This window comes from Ochotona princeps, chromosome 28, assembly GCF_030435755.1.
Source record: "Ochotona princeps isolate mOchPri1 chromosome 28, mOchPri1.hap1, whole genome shotgun sequence".
Taxonomy (NCBI): domain Eukaryota; kingdom Metazoa; phylum Chordata; class Mammalia; order Lagomorpha; family Ochotonidae; genus Ochotona; species Ochotona princeps.
In genome coordinates this window covers 21,366,393-21,392,014 of record NC_080859.1, presented here as the reverse complement: position 1 = coordinate 21,392,014, position 25,622 = coordinate 21,366,393, and the positions used below count along the sequence as shown (strand labels likewise).

The window sequence follows — 25,622 nt, the reverse complement described above, 5'->3', positions numbered from 1 at the left end:
CATCCCTCACTGGTCTGGCACTTAGGTTTATGACTTCTGTCTCCCTAATGGAGTAATAGTTTCATGCAGGTGGGTTGTTCATTTTAACCATAGCACCTGATGTTTAGTGTGTATCTTTTGGGATTTAAGTCTCTGTATTGGTTGCTATAGCGATGGTTCTTGTAAGGCCCGCTTTGGTGCTGCAGGGGGAGGAGGGCGTGAAGCTCTGTATGCTCTGGCTAAGTGTCAGTGCTGATGAAGCAAGCAGTTGGCATCCCAACCAACAGCTGCCCCAAGAGAATGAGTGGGGCAGGTAGAGAGAGAGTAGAGAGAGAGGTAGAGAGAGAGAAGTGGAGAATGGGAGGGAGAGAGAACGGGATGGGGAAAGAGGGAAAGGGAGAGAACGAGAACCAAGAAGAGAGAGAGGGCCTGGCACGGTGGCCTAGCGGCTAAAGGCCTTGCCTTGTATCCACCGGGATCCCATATGGATGCTGGTTCTAATCCCGGGAGCCTTGCTTCCCATCCAGCTCCCTGCTTGTGGCCTGGGAAAGCAGTTGAGGACGGCCCAAAGCCTTGGGACACTGCACCCGCGTGGGAGACCTGGAAGAAGCTTCTGGCTCCTAGCTTCAGATCGGTTCAGCTCAGGCTGTTGCGTCCACTTGGGGAGTGAATCAACGGACGGAAGATCTTCCTCTCTGTTTTTCCTCCTCTGTGTATATCTGGCCAATGGGAAAGAAATAAATCTTAAAAAAAAAAAATACAGAGGGGGCACAATCCTGCACTTAAAGCTGTATTGATTGTGAGAAGGGAAGCTCCGAGTGAGGCACCCTGTCTTCCTACAGGGTGGCATGGAGTGTGTCCCACGGCACCTTGGACTTCCGAGTGGAGATGTGCTGGTAATTGCGTGTGAGTGCTTGGGAAGTGCACCGCATTGGTGATGCATCATGGCAAGATGCTTTGCCAGGCGTTGCCTTGCCCATCACTGTTGGTTGGGATCAGATGGTTTCTTTGTCAGTGCCAGCATTTGTTCTCCCCTGCATTTCCTCCTTCTCTCTACAGGGGTGTCTCCCGATTTCTGTTTCTGCTGGGGAACATATGCCTGTCTCTGTCCTGCTCACTTCCATCAGGCTATTTCTGATCCATCTTTCTTGTGCTTTTCCCATTTCAGTGCTGTCCCATGTTGCTGTGTTTTGCTGGCTGGCTGTCCTCCCGGCCCTTGTCATCAGCCCATAGCCGTTGTGCTTTGCTTTTGCTTTCCGTCCCTCCTGAGCTCCCCTGGCTCTGTCTTTTTGCTTTCATCTTCTCCCCCTTGCTGTTTCTGAGCTGGGGCTGAGCGGACTCACTGGGTGGCTCTTGCCAGCCTGCCCTGCTTTCTCTCCCTTTTCCAGCTTCCACCAGGGCTGCAGGTTCAAGGTTGTGACCACATGGGCTTGTAGCTGCTGTTGCTCTGGTCTGAGGAGAGCAGCAGCCCTTGAGGGTGCTCTGTTGCTTCAGAGGGGAGCCCGTGAAGAGAAGACATGAGGCCGTGAAGGGCTGGATGTGGGGGACCTTGGGGAGCAATTGGCTGTGATCCTGGCTTGTTTCCATCAAGTGTCTTCCAGGTCCTGGAGAGGTGCAGGAGAAGGTTGGTTCAGGAGTCAGAGGCTGCAGCCTCCCCAGCTCACAGTCTGCAGTAGCAGGCAGGGGTTGGGCACAGCATGACAGGCTGCTCTCTGGGCCCTGATGTGCTGTGTAGTGGAAGCCACATCCAGTCACCTGTTGCTACAGGTCTTTGATTTCCTTACCTAAATGGAAGATTTTTGCTCTAATGAGCTAGAAGGCTCCTCTCAGCTCTGTGGTCTGCAGGTTTCTTGCTTTCTGTCCCGCTTTGCGAGGGCTCCCTGGTTCTTTTGTCCTGCAGTAGGCACGACCCGGCAGGCCTCTGAGTGCTGTTAACTGAGAGTGACCTGCCACACATGTGTGTGTGTATCCATGCGTGTATGAAAGTGTGTGAGAGTGTGTATGCATGTGAGAGAATGTGTATTATGGAAGTGTGTAAGAGTATGTGTGTTAGTGTGTGTGTGTGAGAGAGAGAGAGTTTGAGACTGTGGAGTATGTGTTTGGGAGAGCATGTGTGCGGGCATACACTTGCTACACTCCCTGAATATTCTGACGCAGAGGTCAGTGAAGGGCACTGGTCCTGCCTTTGCACTATGATAAGGACTTTAAGTGGAACAGAAGGGCTTGTGGGAGCCCTGTGATCAGAATACCCGTAGTTATGCCACTCTTCATTGCCCAGGAGTGATTCGTTCATGGAGATTTAGGGTCCTTTGTATTCTTGATAGTCTTGGTTCAGGTTTGGCATATTCAGTGCTGTCAGGTGACTCTCATTGACCTTCAGACAACACTTGGTTTGGCAACATCTCAAGTGTTAAATAATAACCATGTGAGATTATTGTCAGTGTGGGTTCAAGCTGAGTATGAAGAATTGTAATCCTGTGTTGCAAAGATAAAGCTTGTTTGAGACGTGAATTATAAGGAGAGCTTGAAGGAGTATTTTCTTAGACCGTTAGCCACTGATGGTGGTTAGAATATTTTTGGCTTTTCACAGCACAACAAAGGAGGGCTTCAAAGATCCTGAGCAGGGGATAGGGAGTCTTGCATGTTGGTACAGAAATCTTTTTTATTTTTCCAGAGTAATGTGGGGTAGCTTAATACATGACAAAAACTTTGTGAATACAAATGTGTTAAGTTTGAATTATCTGTATCAATTCAATAGAATAATGACAGGCTGGCAGTTCAGGCCTTTTCCCATGCCTTGAAACTTGGTGGATAATACATTTAAGTGGATGAGGATCTTTTTTTGTAATCAAAAACATATTTTCAAAATAAAATTTAGGTGGGCGAGGTGGTTTTAAACTCCCAACATCTTTCATTAGAACCCAGGACTACCCTGATCTCAATTTGCAGATCATCTATATTAGAGAATGAAAATTAGCATCAGGTAGGGAGCTAGAAAAAGAAAACAATGCAAGAGAGAAATTAATTAAAAAAATTCCAATGATCTAGACCTGCCATTTTTATATTAGAATTACTCATCAAGAATTAAGCATCAGATATTTTAGATTCTGACTCTGAAGATATGTCAACTGTTCGACTCTTTAGTCTCATCCGCTCTGAGAAGAAGCAGAGCAGACAGAAAGAAAACAATAAAAAACCTCCCCCAGTATCCTGGTGGTGCCTTTTCCTCTCGAGTAGAAGCAGTCCTCGTGGTCTTTGGACACTTCTGATCCTCAGACGGTTCTCCCTGGAGCTGAACTCTGTCCCCGTCCTTCCCTCCATTGTTCTGTGCTGTCCCTGGGGGTCTGCGGAACATGTCTAATCCCTCATCTGCATGAGTGACCCTCAGATATTTGCAATGCTGACTGTTTACCCATAAGTTGCCTCTTCTTTGGCAAAACAGTCCAAGTTCCTCCAATTGTTTCTCCTTCGACAACATGGCTTTTGCATCCCTTTGGCATCCTTGTCATTTGCCTCTTAAAGGTGTTGTCACTTTTGTCTATATTCATATCAAAGTATTCCATGGCCCAGGAATATCAGACAGGAATAGGGCTCATTCGTTCTTAGTGAAGTTCCTAGATTTTCATCACTGTAGAGTACAACAGAGTGAGTAGTTCTAGGTGGCTCTCTCAGTGGTGACTCAGGCCAGTAAGTGTGAGTAAAACATCAGCTATGTCCAACTGTTCTGTTGCCTCTTGCTTTGTTCTTTATGTGGCTGATTGGGGATCCCGTGGGAGCCTGTGTTTTTTAAGAGGTACTAAGATAATGCAAGAGTGGAGATTAGAATCTAAGCTCTCTTTTAGCCAACCCGGTGTGTTTCCCTCTATGATTCACCGTTTAAGTGTCAGGTGTTTATTTTCTGTTGAAATCAGTAAGTCCCTGATTTTGAAAAGAAAGGAAGCAAAACAGCTTTTTAAAACCTCTTTCTGGTCTGATGAAGAATCTGGGATTGTTTATTGACCTGTATCATGATTTATTTTTTGGTCAATTCTGTGTTAACAAAAACAAAAGTTATTTCCACTGTGTTGTGGTGACTCATTCCATCAAATGTGAATGACGAATCAAAACTTTTTTTGATTTCTGTGTTTATGTGGTTTAAGTTCTGAATTTGCTGAAGAAGTCTGCCAATAGGTGGCTCTCCTAGCTATCCTAAATATATACACTTATTGTGTCACTTTTAAAAAGATTTATTTATTCCAATTGAAATTCAGAGTTACAGGGCAAGAGAGTGAGTGAGAGAGAGAGACAGACAGACAGAGAGAGAGAGACTTCCACCTGCTGGTTCATTCCCCAAATGGTTGCAAGGGCTAGAGCTGGCCTGTCTGAAGCTGGGAGACAAAAGTTTCTTCTAGGTCTCCTACATGGATGCAGGGGCCCAAGCCCTTGGGCCATCCTCTGCTGCTTTCCCAGACCATTAAGCAGAAGTTTCTGCTTATACCTGTTAGTTCGTAAACTTTTCTTAGTCTTTGGAGACTGTGATGAAAATCCTAAACTTTTCCTCTGAAAACAAACACGCCTATGCACACATAAACTGCTCAACTAATAATTTCAAGAGGTTCTCAGACCACTTGGAACCCGTTTCCAGAATCTTTTCATGGCTCATTGGTTGTTAGGTTCTCTTCTGAAGATGCAGTATTTGCTGATGACTCTCATGCCAGGTATTTAGAAATCAGATAGGTAAGGTTATTGCCTGCTAAATAACAAGGTTATTAGCAGTGTCTAATTATATGCATATGAATTGTCTCCTAACAGAGGGTGAGAGGAAGGAGAGGGAGGAACAGTCGGTGATTAGGCTAACTTGGTCCCTCAGTTCTTCAGGCTATTAGAGACAGAAATGAATAAACCTATCTTTGGAACATGCAAAGTAGTGTCACTGACTCTGCTTAAAGGCCATCAGAGGAGGAGTGGCAGGGCTGGATGAGGTAGTTTACAGTAAGTGGCACAATGTTTAATACCTTTCTGAATCTTTGGGAATGACGCAGCCGAGGGCTTGGCCTTTAAGAATTATTAGTGAATTTTTAAAAATAGAATTTCTCTAGAGTCATGCTCAAAGGTAAAAGTGTTATTTGAATTTGCCTGATTTTTAAAAAATGTGCATATTGAAATATGTTAGTATGATTACAGTCAGGTCAATCTTTCCATTCTGTGTTTGTTCCTCCAGTGCTTCTGGAGGAGCGGTGAGGAGTTTTCTCTGGGTCTTAGTGGTCCAGAGGTGGTACAATGCCATGACTTCGATACTGACTGGGAAAAAGGAACGTTAGAAGTATTCAGGTGTGAAACAGAAGCAAGAAGAGTAAAATTCTTAAAATTGACATTCGATTTTGCCACTGACAAAGTTGTGCCGTTCAATAATAAATTTATGTAAAAATAGAAGAAAAAACTGAGTTAAATCAGTAATCAGTAACATTAAATATGATGAGTCACTATTCAATAGATATGGATTAGATTACCATTTTTATACAACACAAAAGATAACTTGGGTAAAGCAGGTATGAAAATTATATTTTATCAGCACATGTGATGATGAAAAGGTTTTTTAAAAAAGATTAATTTTACTTGAAAAATGGAGTTACAGAGAGAGAGAGGGAGAGAGAGAGAGAGAGAAATCTTCCACTTGCTGATTCACTCTCCAAATGACTATTATGGCTGGTGGATAAGCCAGGCTGAAGGCAGGAGCCATTGTGGGTCTCCTACTTGGTTGGCTGGGGCCCATGCACTTGGGCCATCTTCTGCTGCTTTCCTAGGCACATCATAAGTAGAACAGCCAGTGCCCATATGGCATGCCTGCGTCATGCTTGGCAGTTTAATATGCTATGCCATAATACCAGTCCCTGTGATAATGAAAATGAACACATTATTGAAGAACAGTTTAGCAGTTTGTGACATGACAGTTCGTTCACTTTTGTGGGCTTATTTCTGAACTTTTAGCATAAGAGTATATAAGAAAATGTTTACTATAGTAGTGTTTATAGTATTAACAACATGGAAATACACTTCACGTACAATAATAGTGGAATGTTGAAATAGTCGCAGGCTTGGACCATGAAATATTAGATGAAATGCGATCACACAGGAAACTAAAGATCTTAACATAGACAAATATTGTTGAAAGGAGAGAGGAGAGAACATTGGTGTGTGAGTTTGTGCTGTGAGTACAGCCGTATAATGACTGAGAATAAGAAAAGGACAGAAAACCTTAGGAAAAATGAAGCCAGATGGAGATTTTAGGCTGGTGTCGATGTTGGAAAAAATGCAGCTGTCTTTCATTTCCATCATTTTGTTCAATAGTGAAAGCTTTTAAATAGTCTTCTAATTTTATGCCCTTATAGATTTTGATGTGAGATACTGAACTGAGACTTTAGCTACTTGATAGGAGATGTATTTTTGCCACTGATGAATGACCATTGTGTCAGAACCTTTATTTAGTAGTCTACACTTCCCTCACTGCTTGGAATGCTACCTTTATCACATCACTTCCATGGGTATGTGTGCCTGCCTCTGGAGTATGCACTTTGTGGTCTGTCTCTATGCCACTATCACACTGTTTAAATTGCCTTGGAGTTATTGTGGTTTGCTTTATGTTAGGGCAAGCCCTTCCCCCTCCTCTGACAACCCAAACATAATTCTTGCCTCAAACTTGTATTTCTATTTTTGTTATTTACACTTTCAGATGAACTTTAAAATAAGCTTGTTGACTTTCATTTGAGCAAAATCAGGTTTGGCTTCAACTTGAATCCATTACATTTATAGATTCATTTGGGGTCACTGTTTTGCCTAACATACCTCTTATTGTTTTCAGATGTTCCAGTGGAACGTTCGAGTGCTTTTATTTGGGCTGTAGTTAGTGTGTGGATAGAAACATGAGAGTGTAGCTCTGTTATGTGTGTGTCAAAACTCTCCTGGTATCGATGCCAATAGATTGACTTAGGAAAGTTTATGATTTTTAATTGCCTGGTGCAAAGAATGTAGTGGAATCCAGATGGGATGCTGAAATTCTGTGCACTGTAATTTATCTTTACCAAATATGAAATTGATTATCTTTTTGGAAGAGGGGCAGGTTTCAGTGGCCACAGTGGTCAGAAAAGCTCTGATGTGAGCCACAAGTTGTTGCCTGTGGCGGATTATTGGCGCACTGTGTGTTCGTGTTGTCTTTCTCCCAGAAGCCCGTTTCTCCTGCTGCTTCTCTGCCCGTCTTCACCTGAATCGGTCTCCGCTGAGCTGTATTTGTCTTTTCTGTGTGTACATGTTCTTGTTCATTTATCTTCACACCTTCTTCTGGTTTCCCTCTCCTGTTCACCCCCTTTTTATTTTGAAGATTTGTTTATTTGAAGGACAGAGTTACAGAGAGGCAGGGAGTGAGACAGAGAGAGACAGTCCTCCACCTGCTGGTTCGCTCCCAAATGGCTCTAATGACCAAGACTGGGTCAAGCAGAAGCCAGGAGCTTGGATCTCCATCCAGGTCTGCCATGTGGGTGGCAGGGGCCCAAGTACTTAAGCCATCTTATGCTGCTTGCCCAGCTGTGTAAATGGGGAGCTAGATCAGAAATGGAGCAGTCCAGGCAGGGACTGGTGCCCATCTGGGATGCCTGTGCCCCAGGTGGTTCTGCATTGCAGTGCCAGTCTTTCCTCATTCCTGCTATCTCAGAGAGTCTCTCTGGTTTCTGTATCATGTGTTCCCTTCTGTAATATCTTTAACTATATCCTCTGTCTCTGTGATTGCCAGTAAGTGTCTCTTTACTGCTGAGTGTTATTCTTAGGAATCTCTTTTTTTTTTTCATTGTAATATGTTTATTTTTGCTAATGTAAAGAATGGTATGTGGCACATAATTATACATATTTATGAGATACAGTGTGACTTTTTTTTTTAAAAAAAAGGATATATTTTTTATGTGAAAGTCAGATTTGCAGAGGGTCGGGGGCATGTCTTCCATCTTCTCGTTCACTCTCCATACAGCTGCTATGGCTGGACTGGTTCAAAGTCAGGAGGTAGGAGTTTCCTCCAGTCTGCCATTTGAGTACAGGAACCCAAGCACGTGGGCCATTGTCTTCTGCCTTACCAGGCCATTAACAGGGAGCTGAATGGGAAGTGTAACAGTTGGGACACGAACCAGCATTCATATGGGATGCCAGTTCTATGAGTAGAGGCTTAACCTGCCATGTCAGGGCAGCAGCCCATGGTGTGATTATTGAAAGAGAAGCACAGTGAACTGTGAGGTGAGTTCTGATTGTATTGTTTCAGATAGGATCATTCACAAGCTGTAGTCCTTGTTTAACCAACTAAATTGAAATATGACCATTTTTCTGAATAGATGCGGATCAGATAGATATCCTTGGGATCTGTGAAAATCTTGATCTGTTTATACAATTTCTAAGAAAGCCAGCTATGAACAAGCCAGGTTAGATCCTGTCCCTGAGTAATTAACAGTCCCTTTAGCAACCATAAACATGACTAATGCAAGATGTCCTTCCTTTTTTAGGAAATGGAATTTCATCGAAGTTTCCTCTCTCGGTCATGTTAGACATTTGTTATTGTTTTTTGCTTTTTCAGTTCTCCTTCCTGAACTTTGCTGAAGCTATTGTATGGCAGATTTTTCTTGGCCTGCTGTTTTCTATTGATTACGTGTGTGTGAGTATGCCTGCACAGTTACGTGCAGAGAAAGCACAATTGAAAATTGAGGACTGAAGATTTTCTCAAAGCTCTCCAATTTTTCCCAGTTCATCATTTCAGAGACCTTGTGTGTGAGAGAGAGAGAGAGAGTGTGTGTGTGTGTGTGTGTGTGTGTGTGATGGATTGCAAATGACTCGAAAATAGCTATTCCATTTTGAAAGCATTTGGACCCAAAAACCACATGGCTACTGGAAAAAAAGAGAGCCCGACACTGAGTTTGTTTTTGTTCTGATTGTCCTCAAGTAGCCTATGAGGAGTCGGACTGATACTTGTCAAGCACAAGTCAAGGAGACTGGGTGGACTTTGCTCACTTCTCCCCAGCTTGTAGGGGAGAGGGCCTCTTGGGAGCAGGCTTGTTTTGGTTGGGAGAGCACAGAACCTCCCAGATGCTTCTCCACAAGGCGTGCTAAGCTCTGGAGACCTGACAAGTGAGTGACCCTTTTCTCTCCTGGCCGCTCCTGTAGGCTGGGCGGAATGTGCCCCCTCCTTGGAGTCTGGCTCTGGTCTGCCTTTTTCAGTTTCTAGTAGGGAGGGTCAGGAATCCTTTGAAGCCTCCAGGGTCCCCAGGTGACCTGGCAGGCTTGCTTCTGTGGCTGGGATGCTGCCAAAGCAGCCTTTACAAATAGCCTCCGCCTGCCTTGAGAGCATCAGCCTTCTGTCCCAGTTCCTCCGACATTTGTCCTCAGTGCCCTGGGCTGACAGTTCCTCTTGCTTGGCACCAGAGAACTCTGCAGGGCTTTGAGCCAACCAGAAGTTTCTCAGAGAAAAGTGTGGGGCCAGTTGTGAATAAAGACTCGGAAATTCCCCAGGAAAGACAGCTGGCAGATGAAACTGGACTGGCCAATGGGGTCACTAGCCCTGTTTATGGAGCTGTGTGGCTTGGTGGCTCTTTAAGGGTTCTTACATCCTACAGTGCTGCAGTACAGGGTGAAATCAGAACTAAGGTAATGATTGTGAAGGTTTGAACTACTACTAGTAGTTCATGGACAGACTGAAAATGAATACGAGCAAATGATCTTTGACAGCTACCACTTTGGGAAAAGGCATCACACTCCTGCGTCTAGTTAACAATCAAAGTGTTTCTTCTCAATGTCCTGAGCTTGCTTAGCTTTGCAGAGCAAAGCAGCTCTGACACACCCAACACCTACTCAGAACAGGAAGCATCTTCCTACATGTCAGGAACGTTGTTTTTGGAAAGCATTGGTGATATTTGAGCTGAGCCACACAGAGTGAATACAATGATCAACACTGAGTTGGACCTGGGCCCTTTGGATTGTGGTTTCCTAGAGCCAGGACAAAAAAGTATGACTGTGCCCTGACTTACTCATTTTTTCAGGGACGGACAACTGTGTATGCGACATTTGGCAAAAATGTGTATCTCCCCGAAGATGCTGAGTTTTACTTTATCTATAATGGATCCCATCAGAGACATATCGTGATTGCAGAGCGTGTGGAAGCCAACGTTCTCCAGTCCAGCATTCCAGGTGAGGTGTCCTCTTCATTGTCAGTCCAGGCACAGGGGCCAGGAAGGGCCCGAGGAGGCCAACGTGGCTGTGTTGTAAGGCCCTGCATGCAGGTGCACGTGAACCTGTGGCAAAGACGCTCACCCAGTGATCTCCTACCTCTGTGGCTCTTCCTGCTGTGTCTGCACCTCCAACCAGAGACCTGACTTTGTCTGGGCAGGCCCATCCTCCTGCCTGCCCCAACTCTCCAGGCTGTGTGTGCTTGGGATGCAGTCCAGTGCAGGAAGCACTGTCTAAGTGTTACCTCCTAATCCCAGAGTCTGTCTCCAGGACCGGCTTGAGCAGAATGGACACACTTTGTCTTCTTTCTGCTTCCTCTTTCCGTGTGGGCGGCCTGCCTCTCCCATGCCTCACTCCCCTCGTGGCTGAGCTTCTTTCCTTGGCACCCTCTGCAGCCATGGTCTTTCTTGCTTGATTTTAGGATCCAAAACTTTCTCTCCTAGCTACCAAAAAGTTGACGTTTTGGAACTTGTAATTCTTCCAGTTGTCTTCAAGTACCTTGGTGACAAATAAAAGATTAGTATCTTGTGAGTGAATAGCTCTTCTCAGAGATGTATTTGACACATTTGCATTGGTGTGTGCAATGTGCATGTGGGAACATCCGACTTTGACCTGTCTCATGATTTGGGCAGGCATTTGATGCAGTGGTTCGACGCTTTGTTTGAAATGCCCACAATTCGTTTTGGTGTGTCAGGTTCTAAGTCAAGCTCCTCTGCTTCTGCTTGGGCTTCCTGCTGGTGTACACCCTGAGAGGCAACAGATCTGAGGGTTCAAGTGCTGGGGTCTTTGTGACCCATGTGGGAGCTGCAGACTGAGATCTGGGCTCCTGACTTCAGCCTGACCCAGTCCTGGCTGGTGCAAACATTTGTATCTGTCTTTGTCCTTTACACTTTTTTTTCCAATAAAAAAATGAAAATAAGTACTTAAGATGTTATTGCTTGGGAGATAAGGAGGATTTTTTTGGTCCTTATTAAAAGGTTTGTCATTTTTTTTTAAACAGTGGATCTTTTAAGGCCTCTGAAGTTTTATCATCCAAGAAAGGGACCTTCAGTTTTTCTGTTAGGTCTGGCTGCCTTTTGTTAAGGTTTTGATCACACTTTATCCAGCCTCTCTCCTTCTTCCCGTCAGTGTTTCTAGCTCCTGTGCCTCACTATTCTAAGTGCAGATTTGACTGTTTTTAAAAAGTGATCTGAGTGCTGCTGGGGTCCACCTGCTCATGTGGAAGAAGGTAGACAGTGAACAAGAAGACAACATAGCTACCGTAGGAGAGATGTGACTGCTTTTCAGCCCTGCTTGGTCTTGCTCTTTCAATTAGTCCATTGTCTAATTTCTGAGACCATAAGCATGTTTTAGCACATCTCTCTGGCCCATCAACTCCTATCTATATCGGAAAAATATAACAGGGACCAGATTTGTGGTATAGTGCGTTAAGCCTCCACCTGCAATAACCACATCACATATGGCCACCTGTTTAAGTCCTGGCTGTTTTACTTCTGATCCAGCTCCCTGCTAATGCTCATGGGAAAGCAGCAGAAGATGGCCCAAGCCATTGGACCCCTGCCACCCATGTGGGAGACTGGGCTGGAGCTCTTGGTTTCAGCTTGGTCCAGCTTAGGCTGTTGTGGCCATCTGGGGAATGAACCAGTGGATGAGAGATCTCTTCTTTTTCTCTCTCTCCCTGTCTCTTAATTGCCTTCCAAATAAATAGGAGTATGTTTTTAAAAATTCCTAATCTGCTAGTGGCCTCTAGTTTTCTTCGTTAGTCTCTTGTGCTCTTTGCTCTGGCTTTTTTGCTCCTGTCTTTCCTGCCATTGGTTTTCCTCTTCTCTTCTCTTTGTCTTACTACACTCTTATGGGAAGAGAAAAAGAAATTGTAACTAAAGCATCACTTCAAAGCTTCTTTATCCTGTTCCTTGTATATACACAGGGGGAAAACCCCCTTCTCCTCTTTGTTCAAGACAGTCTTTCTGATTCGATTGTGGCCTGCTGGGAACTGAGGTGTCCTTCCTGTTTGTAGGTTCCCCTGAGGTAGGTATGTGAAATTTCCCTGCTTACTGCTTTCCCGGGAGACCCTCAAGAACATAGAAAACACAGGGAAGCTAGAGGTGGACAGTCTAGCGAGGTGGGCGCATTCTGTACCCCAACAGTAGTTACTTTTGAGAGGCTCATGTGGAAATGGAGGGAATCCCTTTAAAATGAACGCGGGGTGCTCTTGGTCCTTGAAGGCCTGGCAGCATGGCTTCTGGCCAAAAGATTTGGGAGCATAGGCCGAGTACCCATGAGCAGTTTGCTGTAGAGGGTGTTGCTGGCCATGGTGACGACTACTCCTCTGACCAGCTGTGCTTGTCATGATCACAGTGGTTTGGTACTGTTCATTTCTGGAAATTCTGCCAGGGGCAGTGTGAAAATATGTCTAAATAGAAGTTCACTGATCTGGGTGTTAAGAATGCACATGAGACAGATGGAAACACGGCAGAAATGGGTGCACTGGACGGTATGTGGCTAGTGCTATGTAGAATATGGGGTGGGAAGGCTTCCCTTAGCTTCGTTCCGATTGGAGTATATGCTGCCGAAGCGAGCACAGACTTCGCATAGCTTACATTCAAATGCATTCTCTGGAATCAAATAAACTTGTGCCATTTTGTGGGGTTGTTTTAGAAAGCCATCGCTTCCATAAATAAGTAAACACACACAGCTGAGCAGAAGATGGCAGGGAGAAGGACAGCAGGCCTGTCGAATGACAGACTTGAATGAGGGATCGAGGAGGAAGGAAAAGGCGAAGGCGTGCCAGGCAGCAGTGCCTGCAGATGGCAGGAGAGCAGACACTGGTGGAGTCGGGGCTCTTGACAGTTTCTTCTGAGATGCGGTCAGCTTTCCTCTGGCAGCATCGAAGACAGGACTGCAGCCTTGGCCATTGCACCTTGTTCTCCTGTACTGAGCTGCGTGCTCAGGCAGGGCTACTGAGCTTTCTACATGGGCCCCTGGGACTGACCTGTTCATTTTCTTGTCATGCAGGCCACGGGCTTCAGGAGACAGTAGTGGTGTCTGTGTGTCTCTGTTCGGAAGGCTATTCACCAGTGACTATGGGCTCCGGCTCAGTGACCTACGTGGACAACATGGCTTGCAGGCTGGCCCGTTTGCTGGTGACCCAGGCTGACCGCCTCACCACCTGGAGCCATCAGACCCTGCTGACCCCTTTTGCCCTGACGGTGGGAGCCCTGCCTGCATTGGACGAGGAGCTCGTGCTGGCTCTGACCCAGCTGGAGCTGCCTCTGGGTTGGACTGTCTTGGGAAATTCTTCCCTTGAAGGTGGGTATTTTCCAGGGAACTCATATGCCTCCTCTCAGGGTCAAATTCCCAATGTACCTTATCATTTGATGTCTGCTTCCCCGGGTGAGTGGGTATTCCTGTCCATTTGTTCCTAAAGCTTGCTTGGCTGTGGTTGTGCTCCCCCAGACATTCCTGAAGCACTTGTCTCAGGGCTGTTTGATGATCTACTGTCCAGGAGGCAGGAAGGTGGAGGGGGAAGAGCCTTGCCACAAGTAGAGAAGGACTGGTGCCTTGACCAGTTCTGGATGCCAGGCTCTTATGCCCATGGCTTTGGGCTGTGACCCCACCTGCCACTGGCACGTTTTCTTGCTGTGAGAAGGGGAGGTTGCTGGCCAGTTTCCAGATAGAGAAGATCATTTGCACAAGGGAGAACATGCCACCAGATCTGTGAATGTTAGAACAAATGTGGCCACGCAGGAAATAACCTGTGGGTTGACACCCTCAAAAATGTCAGCGTCACTCAGAGCATGTGTAAATTTAAACTTAAACAAATTTTCAATTCACATATAATAATTATACACTTATGAAATACAGTGCGATGAGTCAGCATAGGCATGGAATAGGAGTGGCTCAACCAAGGTGATTAGTATTCTCACTTAAATAATTATTACTTCTCCACGTTGTGTTTGTAGTAATTTTTGGATAGTGCTTTATGGGACATTGCCTGCAGCCCAGAGTTGCAATGGAGCTGCGCTGCGACCTTGGGCACAGAGCAAACGCCTGTGTGAGAAGCTCTGTTTTTACTCTAGGGTTCATGGCCATACAGGATTTGGTCCGTCTACCCCCTTACATACACCAGCGCTGTTAGGCATGCAGGCTGTGGCCATTACTTGATTCTAGATGGCTGGGCCATGACTTAGTCTTCTATCAGGATATTTTTGGGTGAGATCTATTTTACTGGTTTTAATCAAATCGGACGGTTAGACAGATTGAAATGTGAGTCTTGCTATGTGTGTTTTGATTTTTTTTTTTACTTTAGAAGTTGCATTAGGTACTGAGTATAGGGGAGGCTGAAGCTTTTCTGGCATTGAATCAATCAAGTAAATGGACCTGAACTCACCGTTGTATAATTTGGTGAAAGTCTGACACAGATGCTCTGGATCGATTCAGTTTATATTAGTGGTTTTAGAATGGACACACATTCTGACTCCTTGCTTATTAGCTCTGCTAAGTTTGGACCATCCTGGATTTGTTCTTAGTTGTACTACTTAAGTCTTAATTCAATAGAGTTTTATTCTAAGCAGTTTAGGCTCTTACTTGGTCTTACATCTACTTTTAGTTTACATGTGGCATGAGTGTAGCTTGCCTGTAGGTTGGTAAAATAATGCTGAAGTGAGAAATGGAGCTAAGAACCTTGCTAGAGTTTCTAATATACTCGTGATAATATCTTAAGTGGAGGATAGTTTTTTTTTTTCTTTCTGGTATTTCTTTTGCAACTTACCCAAAGCTGTTTGAAAGCTTCACTTTTTAAAAAAATTAAGTAGTCGGTTAAATAATTTAAGGAACACAGAGAAAATATTGACACAGAGAGAAAAGAGTGAGGGAGCGAGTTGCCATGTGCAGTTCTAGATGCTGACCAGGGCTCTAGCTGAGCTAGTCTAGAGCCAGGAGCCAGGAAGTGAATCCATGTCTCCCACGTGGCCGACAAACCCAGTGCTTTGAGCCATCCCTGGTGCTTCCGAGTGTGCAGTAGCAGGAAGCTGGAGTCCAAAGCTGGAGCCCAGAACCCATTCCAGACATTCTGATATTGGATGTGCCGTTACCTGCCAGGCTTCCCTGCTACATCAGTTGCATTCAAAAAAAATTCCCTGCATTTTTAATTTACTTAGTTATGATTTTTTTGGGACATAAATAGTTTCATTACTGTTTCTGTTATAGTTTTGTCTTTAGAATCTGATTGAAGCCCTGCTGTGAGACAGACCTGTCTCTATGGGCGTTTGAGAATAAGTGTGTCATCTCTCTTGCTTTTCAGCCGCTGGGGTGATCAGGAAGCCTGAACCCTGGAGAGGGGCCTGGTCGGAGAGAAGGAGGCCTTGTAGAGAAGAGAACCTTCTCTTGGCCTGCCTTTTCGCCCTTGTTAGTCGCAATGCAACTTCCTCCTATGCTCAAGGGAAGGAAATATCCCAGGTTTTATTCAATTTGGGGCCATAAATAAAATTGGATTTTATTTCATCCAATTAAACCCATTCTGTTTGTGAAATGGCTTTCATGATAGCTTTTGCAGGGTTGCAGAACCCCAGATCTGAAGTAAACTGTTGAATAGTAATATCATTATCTGACACAATTTCACAATTTACCCTTTTAAAAAATTCTGTTCTGAGCTCTCTGCTTGTTTCAGATTTTGGACAGAAATCTTCCCTTGGAAATGGATATAATGTTGATAAGGAGGTTAACTGAGCTGAAACATTCTAATGGTTTAGGATTGGTGTTCAGGTGGCTGTAGGGTTGAAAGCCTTCCCTTCCTGCCGAACCAGAGGACTTGCCCTAACTTGTGTGTCCAGGAGCCTGATGCTCCTGGCAGGCACCCAGCCCACCCTGGGAGGCTGCATCTTGGGTCAAGGACCCAGGGGCCCTACAAATGCTATCTCAGAGGACTGACCCCATTGACCCAGGGACCCAGGCATTTCTCTCCGGGCCTGTTGGGTGGAGGTGGAGCTTGAACTGGGTCTATTTTCAGACTTACAAACATATTCCTAAAAAATTAGTGTTAAAATTATACAAGCAATGTATCCTAAAAAATTTGTATGAAGAGTTATTTCTTACAAATGTTTACACTTATAAATCAATGTAAGTAACAGTTTATTAAGAGTCAAGATTCCCCCCACTCCCGACTTTTGGCCAGAGTAAATTAACGTTCTTGTGAAGAGTGAATTTATCTTCTGTAGTTCTCTAGGTCAAGGTGCTTACTATGAACAAAGTATCCTTACAGGTAGAAGCTCCTCTGTTCCTTATGGAAGGGGTGGGTTCTTTGTTACATCAATCATAAAAATCTAACAAAGTCCATTTTTTAAAAGATTTATTTATTTTTATTGAAAAGTCAGATGTATAAAGAGAGGAGGAGGAGAGACAGAAACATCTTCTGTCTGATGATTCACTCCCCAAGTGACCTCAACGGCCGGTGCTGTGCCAAACTGAAGCCAGGAGCCAGGAACTCTTCTGGGTCTCCCATGTGGGTGCAGGACCCCAAGGCTTTGGACCATGCTTGATTGCTTTCCCAGGCCACAAGCAGGGAGCTGGATGGGAAGTGGGTCTTCTGGGATTAGTACCGGCGCCCATATGGGATCCTGGTGCGTTCAAGGTGAAGACTTTAACCACTAGGCCATGGCGCCGGGCCCCAAAGTCCATTTTTATTTCATTTTATTTTATTTATTTTTTTTAAAAGATTTTTTTATTATTGGAAAGCCGGATATACAGACAGGAGGAGAGACAGAGGGGAAGATCTTCCATCCGATGTTTCACTCCCGAAGTGAGCCGCAACGGGCTGGTGCGCGCCAATCTGATGCCGGGAACCTGGAACCTCTTCCGGGTCTCCCACGCGGGTGCAGTGTCCCAATGCATTGGGCTGTCCTCGACTGCTTTCCCAGGCCACAAGCAGGGAGCTGGATGGGAAGTGGAGCTGCCGGGATTAGAACCGGCGCCCATATGGGATCCCGTGGCATTCAAGGCGAGGACTTTAGCTGCTAGGCCACGCCGCCAGGCCCCCAAAGTCCATTTTTAAAAGAGATTTATTTTGTATCAGAAGGCCAGGTCAGATTTATGAAGAGAAGGAGAGATAGAGAAAGATCTTCCATCGGCTGGTTCACTCCTCAACTGGCCACAACTGCCCGAGTTGAGCTGATCCAGAGCCAGGAGCTTCTTCTGGGTCTCCCACGCAGATGCAGGGTCCCAGTGCTCTGAGCCATCCTCAGCTGATTTCGCAGGCCACAAACAGGGAGCTGATGGAAAGTAGAGTAGCCAGGACATGAACCAGTACCCATATGAGATCCCAGTGTGTGCAAGGTGAGCGTTCAGCCATTGAGCCAATGCGCTGGGCCCCAAAGGGTGATAACATTGACTGAATCCCTGTGGCAGAAATCTTGAACAAAATACACTTTGGTCTGTTAATTGTTTTTTTCATCTTTAAAGAGTGATTCATCCCTCCTGCCTTTATAAGTGATTCTCTTAGTGGAAGGAATGCTTAGAGTTAGCTTGCTGAGGTCTGCAGAGTTTCTGCAGGGCTTAAAGTTAAATATAGCTAATGTACATAGGGGGCGGGTTGGAGAGCTGGCCCCAAAGAGGACCAGCTGATGGCACTGGAGAGATCCACTGTGAATGATTTAAATAATTTAATATTTTAAGGACTTATTCCCAAAGATCTGATTATGAATATGCTTATTAACTCAGCAGAACAGCCATGCCTGATTTAAACTTGAAGCCGGAAATTAGAGAAATGATTCATTGCTTGCAGAATACACGTTTTAAGGAATCATTCGAGCGTTGTCTTTTGGTAAAGAAGCAAATCACAGTGTGTTGAAAAGTGACTTCAAGGGAAAAGAGAATGCCTTGTCATGGCTGCAAGTGTCATGAGCAAGCAAAGTGATGTGACGCTGTCACTAAGGGGGAAGGTGGCGAGGTGTTCTGATAACTGGGGCTTCCTGAATCAGTGTTTTCTTTCAGTGCTTTACAACCACTGGGAGAAAAAGCAAATGAAATGCAGAGGCCAGGAAAGGACTTCAGAAGAAATTCTGTAAGAGTAGGAATAAGCGGCAGCTGTTCAGTTGTGTCTTGATGGCGCAGTGTTCATATAAGGAGTCTGAGGTCACTGTTACTGTTGTTCCTTATCTGTTGGAAAAGCCAACAAATAAGAACTAACAGCTCATTGGGAAGACTCAGGGGCCACTGCTGGTCTTAGGTGACATCTACATCTTGCTTCAAGCCATGCCCCCAGCTGCATCTCCTTCCAAAGAGAGCCAATGTGTAGCTCTGCAGAGTGTGACCCAGGCGGAGCTCTCTGCACCTCTTTCTGTCTCTTTCTCTCTGTGTGTTTGTCTTTCACTAGGAAAGAGACCTGTATCTACTGAGAAACACGATTTGTTTACCTCCTGAACCAGAGCTTGGCTTTTGATTTGATCCTGGAGTACGGTCTGCTGGCTGCGGCTAGAGAAAATGGCTGGGCTTAGGAGAAGGTGCTGTTGATGGGCACCGGCTTTGCTGTGCCTTTCTGGGTCTAGAGTGTTAGCTGTGTTGTTCTGCCTCAAAAGTTTTGATCCTGGGCAGCAAGTTTGAGAAATCATTAGGCGGAGCTCCAAAGGGTAAGAACCCCCTCAAAGAGAGATTTATTGTAAACTACAAATTTCCATTACAAAAGTTTTAAAACTATTTTAATGCATTATGGTAATAACTGATCCTTGGGTTCTGTGTGTTTCCCTTGAAAATTCCAACATTCTTCAAGCAGTTTGTGCATCTGTAACATGACTTTCTGGCCTCTGTCATTTCCGGTAGGATCCACAGAGACAAAGGTCTGTGCACCTTCCATTGCTAAACTGACCCACAGGTTTAGAATGCTGATGGTGGGAAGAATGTTCTTTAGAATAGTTCCTATGGGAAATTGTTACAGTAAATTGGTAACATTGTTTCACAGTGGTTACTATGTATATGTATATAGTTAATCACATTTTGTGTCCTTAATGTTACAATATTTTCTTGCCTTTTACCCACCTCCCCCACTTTTTTTTTTCGCTTTTGTTTTGAAGGACTGGCAGTAAAGAATTTAATACAGAATGAACCTAAGAAAAGGGCTTTATGAGCCCTCAGATTTATTTGGCTTTATTTTTCAGTTTAGATCTGCCAACTTTTTAAAAAATTATTTTTATTGGAAAGGCAGATCAGATTTATGGACAGACAGAAAGATCCTCCTCTGCTAGCTAGTTTGCTCCCTACATGGCTGCCATGGCCAGAGCCGAGACAATGTGAAGCCAGGAGCTTCTTCTTAGTCTCCCACGCAAGTGCAGCATCCCATGGCTTTGGGCCTTCCACCATTGCTTCCTAGAGCCATAAGAAGGGAGCTGGAAAGGAAGTGGAGCAACCGAGATAAAAACTGGCATCATATGGGATCCCGGCATGTGCAAGGCAAGGATTTAGCCACTGGGCCATTGCACTGTGCCCCATACCACTGCGTTTTAAAACACAAGTGAGGCATTGATTTTTAAAACTGCTGCTGCTTCGAGGTTAAAGGCCAGTTGGAGACAATGAGCAGGAGAAGGCCAGGGAGGCAGGGAGCTCGGGGATGCGTGCCGTTAGGGAATGGCCAGCCGTGTGTCCTGCTTCAGAGGCCCCTCAGTGGGTCCCAGTGGCATTCATTCACCAGGCCTTGGGGTAACTCTTAAGTCTCTTCCTTGGTGTGGGCTTGAAGCTGTGAGGTAGAAACTTTCTCTCGACCTTAAGGCCCGTAAGGCCCTCTCTTTTACTGTCCTTTTAACAAAGTCTGGTGTTGGCTTTTCTTGTACAGATTTTCCCCCAGAGCTCATATCCTCCATCTGTCATTTGCAATAGCAGATACAAGGATACATAGTATTATGTGAATCAGTCTGTGATTTAAAAAATATATATAGCCTTCGATTCTTACAATACAGACTCTCCTGTGTTTGCTTGCACTATTTCCAGCCATCCTTTGTATGATGGGAGACACAAGAATTTAGAACTTGAGTTTTGGAGAAAAGAAAAGGTTGGATTGAAGTCCTTGATGCTCTGTTTGCTACCTGCTTGAGGTTGGGCCATTGCGTCATTGTGCCGAGAGTCAGTTTCTGTCCCTATAATGTAAGGTTAACAATAGAGTATAAACTCTAGAGTAGCTGACAACATTAAATGAGATAATGTGTACGGAGCCCGAAGTGTCGACTCTCCGTACAAACAAGCCACGTAAAATCCCTGCCATAGTCACTGGTACCTGGTGAGAACAAAGTAAAGGTGGCTGTGGTGGTTCATTTCTCTGCTTTTGTTCCTGTATCCTTTGTTTTTTTTCACCTCCTATTTCTTACCCCGGAGAGGCAACCTTTTTTAAGACTGATTTCTCGTACGCTTATTTCCAGTTGCTTTCCTCCTCTACCCACATGGAATGGTTGTGCCCCCATGTCTGAAGGAGGACATGCAGCCAACCACCCACTGAAACCATGACTCGTACCCGTGGCTTTAACATTTCTCAGTCTGGGGCTCTGGCATGAGGCTCTGGTTCCCGGATGAAAGACCAGTTTCTTGGCTGTGCTTGACTTCAGACTAGCCAAGCAGACTCCAGAAGTTTTGTGGTAGGATATAAGGCGCCTGTATGTTCAGTAATAGAATTAGACCATAATGCGTGTGCTTTTCCTCGCCAGCAGAACGCGGTCCATCTAGGGCCAGTGGGAGGATGTCTGCAAATTCTAACTCACCTGTGCCATGAGGGGAGACATGGAAGGTGTCAGCAGAGGATGTCTTTGGAAAGAATAAATGATAGACGTGAACCTAGACGTGAACCATAGCCTTGAAGAAATAGTAACAAGTAAAAGGAAAAAAGTGTATCACCCAGGCAGGGCAGGAGGCCTGCGATAATTGCAGCTTACAGCACCTAATGACTGCCTGCTGCCTGAGGCATGGGATTATAGCACATTTGTCTTAATGGCAAATCTGCTGTTCTCTGCTGATAACAATTATCATGTCTTCTAAGCAGGCTGCTAGTTCTCTTCAATTATGCTTTTAAATCATAACCAGAGGAAAACTGTTTTCATATACACCATAAATGAATTTAGAGACTGTTTATTATGTATATTTTTAAAAAGATTTATTTGAAAAGCAGAGTTGTACAAGGACAGAATAACACACACACATACACACACACACAGCTCTTCCATCTGCTGGTTCACTCCCCAGATAGCCACAATAGCTAGCATTGGGCCTGGCCTAAGTCTGGAGCCAGGATCTCCATCATGGCATCCCAAGTGAGTAACAGGTGGCCCAGGCACTTGGTCCACTTTCTGCTGCTTTCCCAGGTGCATTAGCAGTGCATTGGATTGGGAGTGGAGCAGTCAGAACTCAAATTGGCACTCAAATGGAATTTGAGTGTATCAAACCTCTGCTTCCTATATATTTTGTATTAGAAAGATTAGACTAAGGGCCGGTGCCATGGTTCAACTCTGGCTAATTCTCCACTGTTCACTGTCTGGCAGCGATGGATTTGGTGCACAGAGCCAATAATAACATGTGTGGACTATTGACTGATGGTCAATAGCCGAAGTTTATTAACAGCATCAGACTTCTTAAAGACTGAGGATCATGTAGGCTTTGGGGAGGAAGGTTTGAGATATTTACATCTCAACAGTATGTGGAAGTTGACTTGAGACTATGGGAGTTCCCATAAGCCCATCTATTGAACCCATCAATTGTTTCCACATCCTAGCCTGGAAATATCTCTGTTTTGTGTATGCAATCCATTGACTACCTACACTCCACTTGTAAGCACCAGGATCCCATATGGACACTGGCTTGTGTCCTGGATGCTCCATTTTCTGTCCACTTTCCTGCTTTTGGCCTGGGAAAGCAGTGGAGGAGGGTCTAAACCCTTGGGACCCTGCACCCATGCGAGAGACCTAGAAGAAACTCTTGGCTCCTGGCTTCAGATAGTCTCAGCTCTGGCTGTTGCAGCCATTTAAGGAGTGAACTAGCAGATGGAAGATCTTTCTATCTTTCCTTCTCTAGTAAATTTGCCTTTCAATAAAAATAAATAAAGCTTTTTAAAAAACCCTGAGTCAAGCAGTTGGGAAGGTGAGAGTTAAGTGGTTTCATCCAGGTGTTCAAATCCAAACTCCCCCATTGTGCTCTATAATGCTCATATTGTAGGATTCAGTCTGGAAATTCCTCCAGACTGAAGTGATGTAGCACCAATGATGTAGCACCAGTTCCAGGAGCTCAAATAAAGTCCAGCCTATGTGAGATGCTAAGATGCCTGTGGTTTGCTCCAGTGTGGAACATACGATGTCAGTTTTCTGGAAGGACTGTATGAGTGAGGTGATGGGTATGTTCCTGGACTATTTGCTGCTGAGAGTGGTGGTTGTCTTGAGTTTTCAGATGCTTCTGAGGCAGAGAGAAAGTTTCTGGGAGCTCAGGGTTGCCATCATCCTTACTTCCGTTTCTCTGCCTTTAGCTTTGTGACCCACTCAATGACTGCCACGTTCATCTTGTGCTCTCTGGGATGGCCCGTTTCCACGATTTTCTCTTGAATGTGTTTAACTTTGCAATTCCTGTCCTGCACGCTGCAAGCCCCACTCTGCTGTGAAGAAGCCTGACTCGACTTACTAGCCCGAGCCCTGTGTATGCTCCATGAAGCAGAAGGTGCTGTTTCTTTCTGCCATTCTTGTTGAGAATACTGAATGCTGTCAGATTGTGTGTGATATTCCTTGCAAACTCCCTCTTCTGTTTTCTTCGTGTATATTTTTGTATTCTTTTTTTTTTTGTTCAACATTTTGTAAACACGTGTATGTTTTCAGGTAGTGATACAAGCTGTAGGTTGAATCAGTTATTTAACCTATAGATGAGCTTTCTTACCTGCCAGTTGGTTTCCTGATTGCCACTTGGTGCTGTTTGTGTCTAAGCGTGTAGGTACAGTTAGTTCATCAGACAGCCATTTCCTGGCCTCTGTGTGTATATTGTTCTGAATGAAATTATCTGGCTGCACGCATCTTGAAAGCAGGAACTGTATTCATCTTTGTGGCCACAGGGTCTGGCAGATAGTACTGGTCTCGGTCGGTGTTTGTTGAGGAGCTTAGATGTACAAATTGGGATCACCATGATGATCCAAGGTGGCTTTGGAAATCAGAGTAGCACTTGATCAGTTAGATTTATGTGAATTAGAAAATAAGCTTGGTCTTTTCAAAAGCTGGGTGTACTTAATGGCACTTCTGGTTCCACTCAGGGTTTATATGTTATTGCAATAGAGGAGTACTTCTGAATTAATTTGAACTTAAAACTGAAATTTGCTCCTAAATTATTGTACCCATCACGTTGTAGCTTAGGATTCTTGCTAAATGTTGAAGGCTTGTTCCTGGCTTAGCAGTGAGTAATGCAGACTAAAAATGTGAAAGTCACAAAAGACTTTTTATTATTGTTCTTTGAAGTATTTTACCCAATAGCTCTTCGGAGCTATTCAAGAACATAATGTAGACAGATACATGTATTTTGCTAATCACCTACTTAAAAAAAAGATTTCTTTTCATTGGAAAGGCAGATATACAAAAAGGAGGGGAGACAGAGAGAAAGCGGAGGATCTTCTGTCTGCTGATTCACTCCCCAAGTGGCCACAATGGCCAGAGCTAAGCTGATCTGAAGCCAGGAGCCTCTTCTGGGTCTCCCACATGGGTGTAAAGTCCCAAGGCTTTGGGCCGTCCTCCACTGCTTTCCCAGGCCACAAACAGGGAGCTGGATGGAAAACAGGGCACCGGGATACAAACCAGCGCCCATATGGGATCCCGGTGTGTGCAAGGCAAGAACTTTAGCCACTAGTCCACGGTGCTGGGCCATAACCACTTGATTTTTAAAGTGGTACATCCCATCCTTGCCTCCGTGTTAAAGTCACTTAAGAATCTTTAGAAAAGAATTAATCTTGAGATCTAATGTGGAAATTATGATTTAATTATTTGTGGAGTGGAGTCTGTTGATATGCCTATGATTAAAAAAAAATTCCCTGGTATGAGTGTATATGTTTGAAAAAAGAGAGAAGATAGAAATATACATAATCAGTGGTCCCTAGAGGTATCCATAGTTTTGATTTTTTAAGGTTATATTTTTCTCTGTCTGCTCAGAGGTATAATGTTGGCTTATATAGTAACCATTTCCTTGCTTTGTAGACATTATCTATCTATCTATCTATCTATCTATCTATCTATCTCATCTATGTATCCATCCATACATATTACATATAGCCCTAAGTATAGTTTAGTTTTCACTTAAAACGAATCTGTTTACTTGGTAGATAGAGTTATAGAGAACGGTTGGGGGAGGGGAGAGGGAGATCCTTCCACCTGTTAGTTCATTTCCCAAATGGTTGTAGTGAAGGGGCCAGGCCACTTTGAAGGCAGGAGCCAGGAACGGTATCCACGTGTCCCATGTGGTTGGTGGGAGCCCAGGTACTCGGGCTGCTTTCTGCTGTTTTCCCAGGCCAGGAACCGTAGCAGAAAAGTTGCAGCCAGGGCTTGAACCTCTGTTGATACGGGATGCTGACCTCAGAGGTGATGGCTTCACCTGCTGTTCTACCAGGCAGGCCCCAGGTTTCACTGTTGAACAAGTTCCTATTAATGGAAACACATGTTGTTTGTGATTTTCTGATTGCACAATGTCCCTTTTATGTTCTGTTTGTTACTTTTCTTTTGGGTTACCGGGTAATTTATTTTTACTGTTAGAATACTATTGCATGATTATACTGCAAAATATTGTTGATCGTTAAGGTTACTACTGACTTTGATTAATTTAGATTTTTATGCACAAGGCATCCCCTTTGTAAAGGTTTGCATGTAAGTAAGTATGGGTCGGATTTGCTATGAGGCTTTTTTTCTTCAAATTGATTAGGTAATACTATTCTTTGCTTCAAAGTGATTGTACAAATTTACATTTCCTCTAGTAGTGTCTATGGGACTTGGAGGGCTTGAATAAATAATTGATTGTACTATTTTTAGTAGGTTTTGTTTTTTGAGCAATATTAGGCTCCCAGTAAACTTGAGTAGAGGATGCTGAGGTATCTCCTGGACCTTCTTTCCTTTGCTCACTGCTTATCCCGCCCCCACCTTGGCCCCGGAGGGGCACATCTGTTAGAATCGGTGGGCCTACATAGACTAATTTCCGGTTCAATCTTGCAAACTGAGTTTTCTGTTCACTGAGAGATATAAGCCAGGCCTTGTGTTGGTGTGATAATTCAGATAATTGTATACGTTCTGAATTCAGACCTAGCAGTAAACGAACTCAAGTTTGGTAATAACCAAATTGCCTGGCAATCCTGGATCCCCCAGCTCCAAGTCCCGGAAGTGCTCCTGGCATGGTCCGTGTCTCCCAGAGTCCTCCTTTGAGTTCTCTTAGCAACCTAGGAG

General features: G+C 44.5%; 1 protein-coding gene across 1 annotated transcript in view; it reads left to right on the top strand.

Annotated features, from left to right (window-relative positions):
* ARHGEF28 (Rho guanine nucleotide exchange factor 28) overlaps positions 1 to 25,622 on the top strand; it is a 251,694-nt gene that overhangs the window by 86,310 nt on the left and 139,762 nt on the right. Inside the window, 2 exon segments of the mRNA XM_058656335.1 lie at positions 10,023 to 10,170; positions 13,225 to 13,518. Of these exon segments, the coding sequence (XP_058512318.1) occupies positions 10,023 to 10,170; positions 13,225 to 13,518 (442 nt within the window).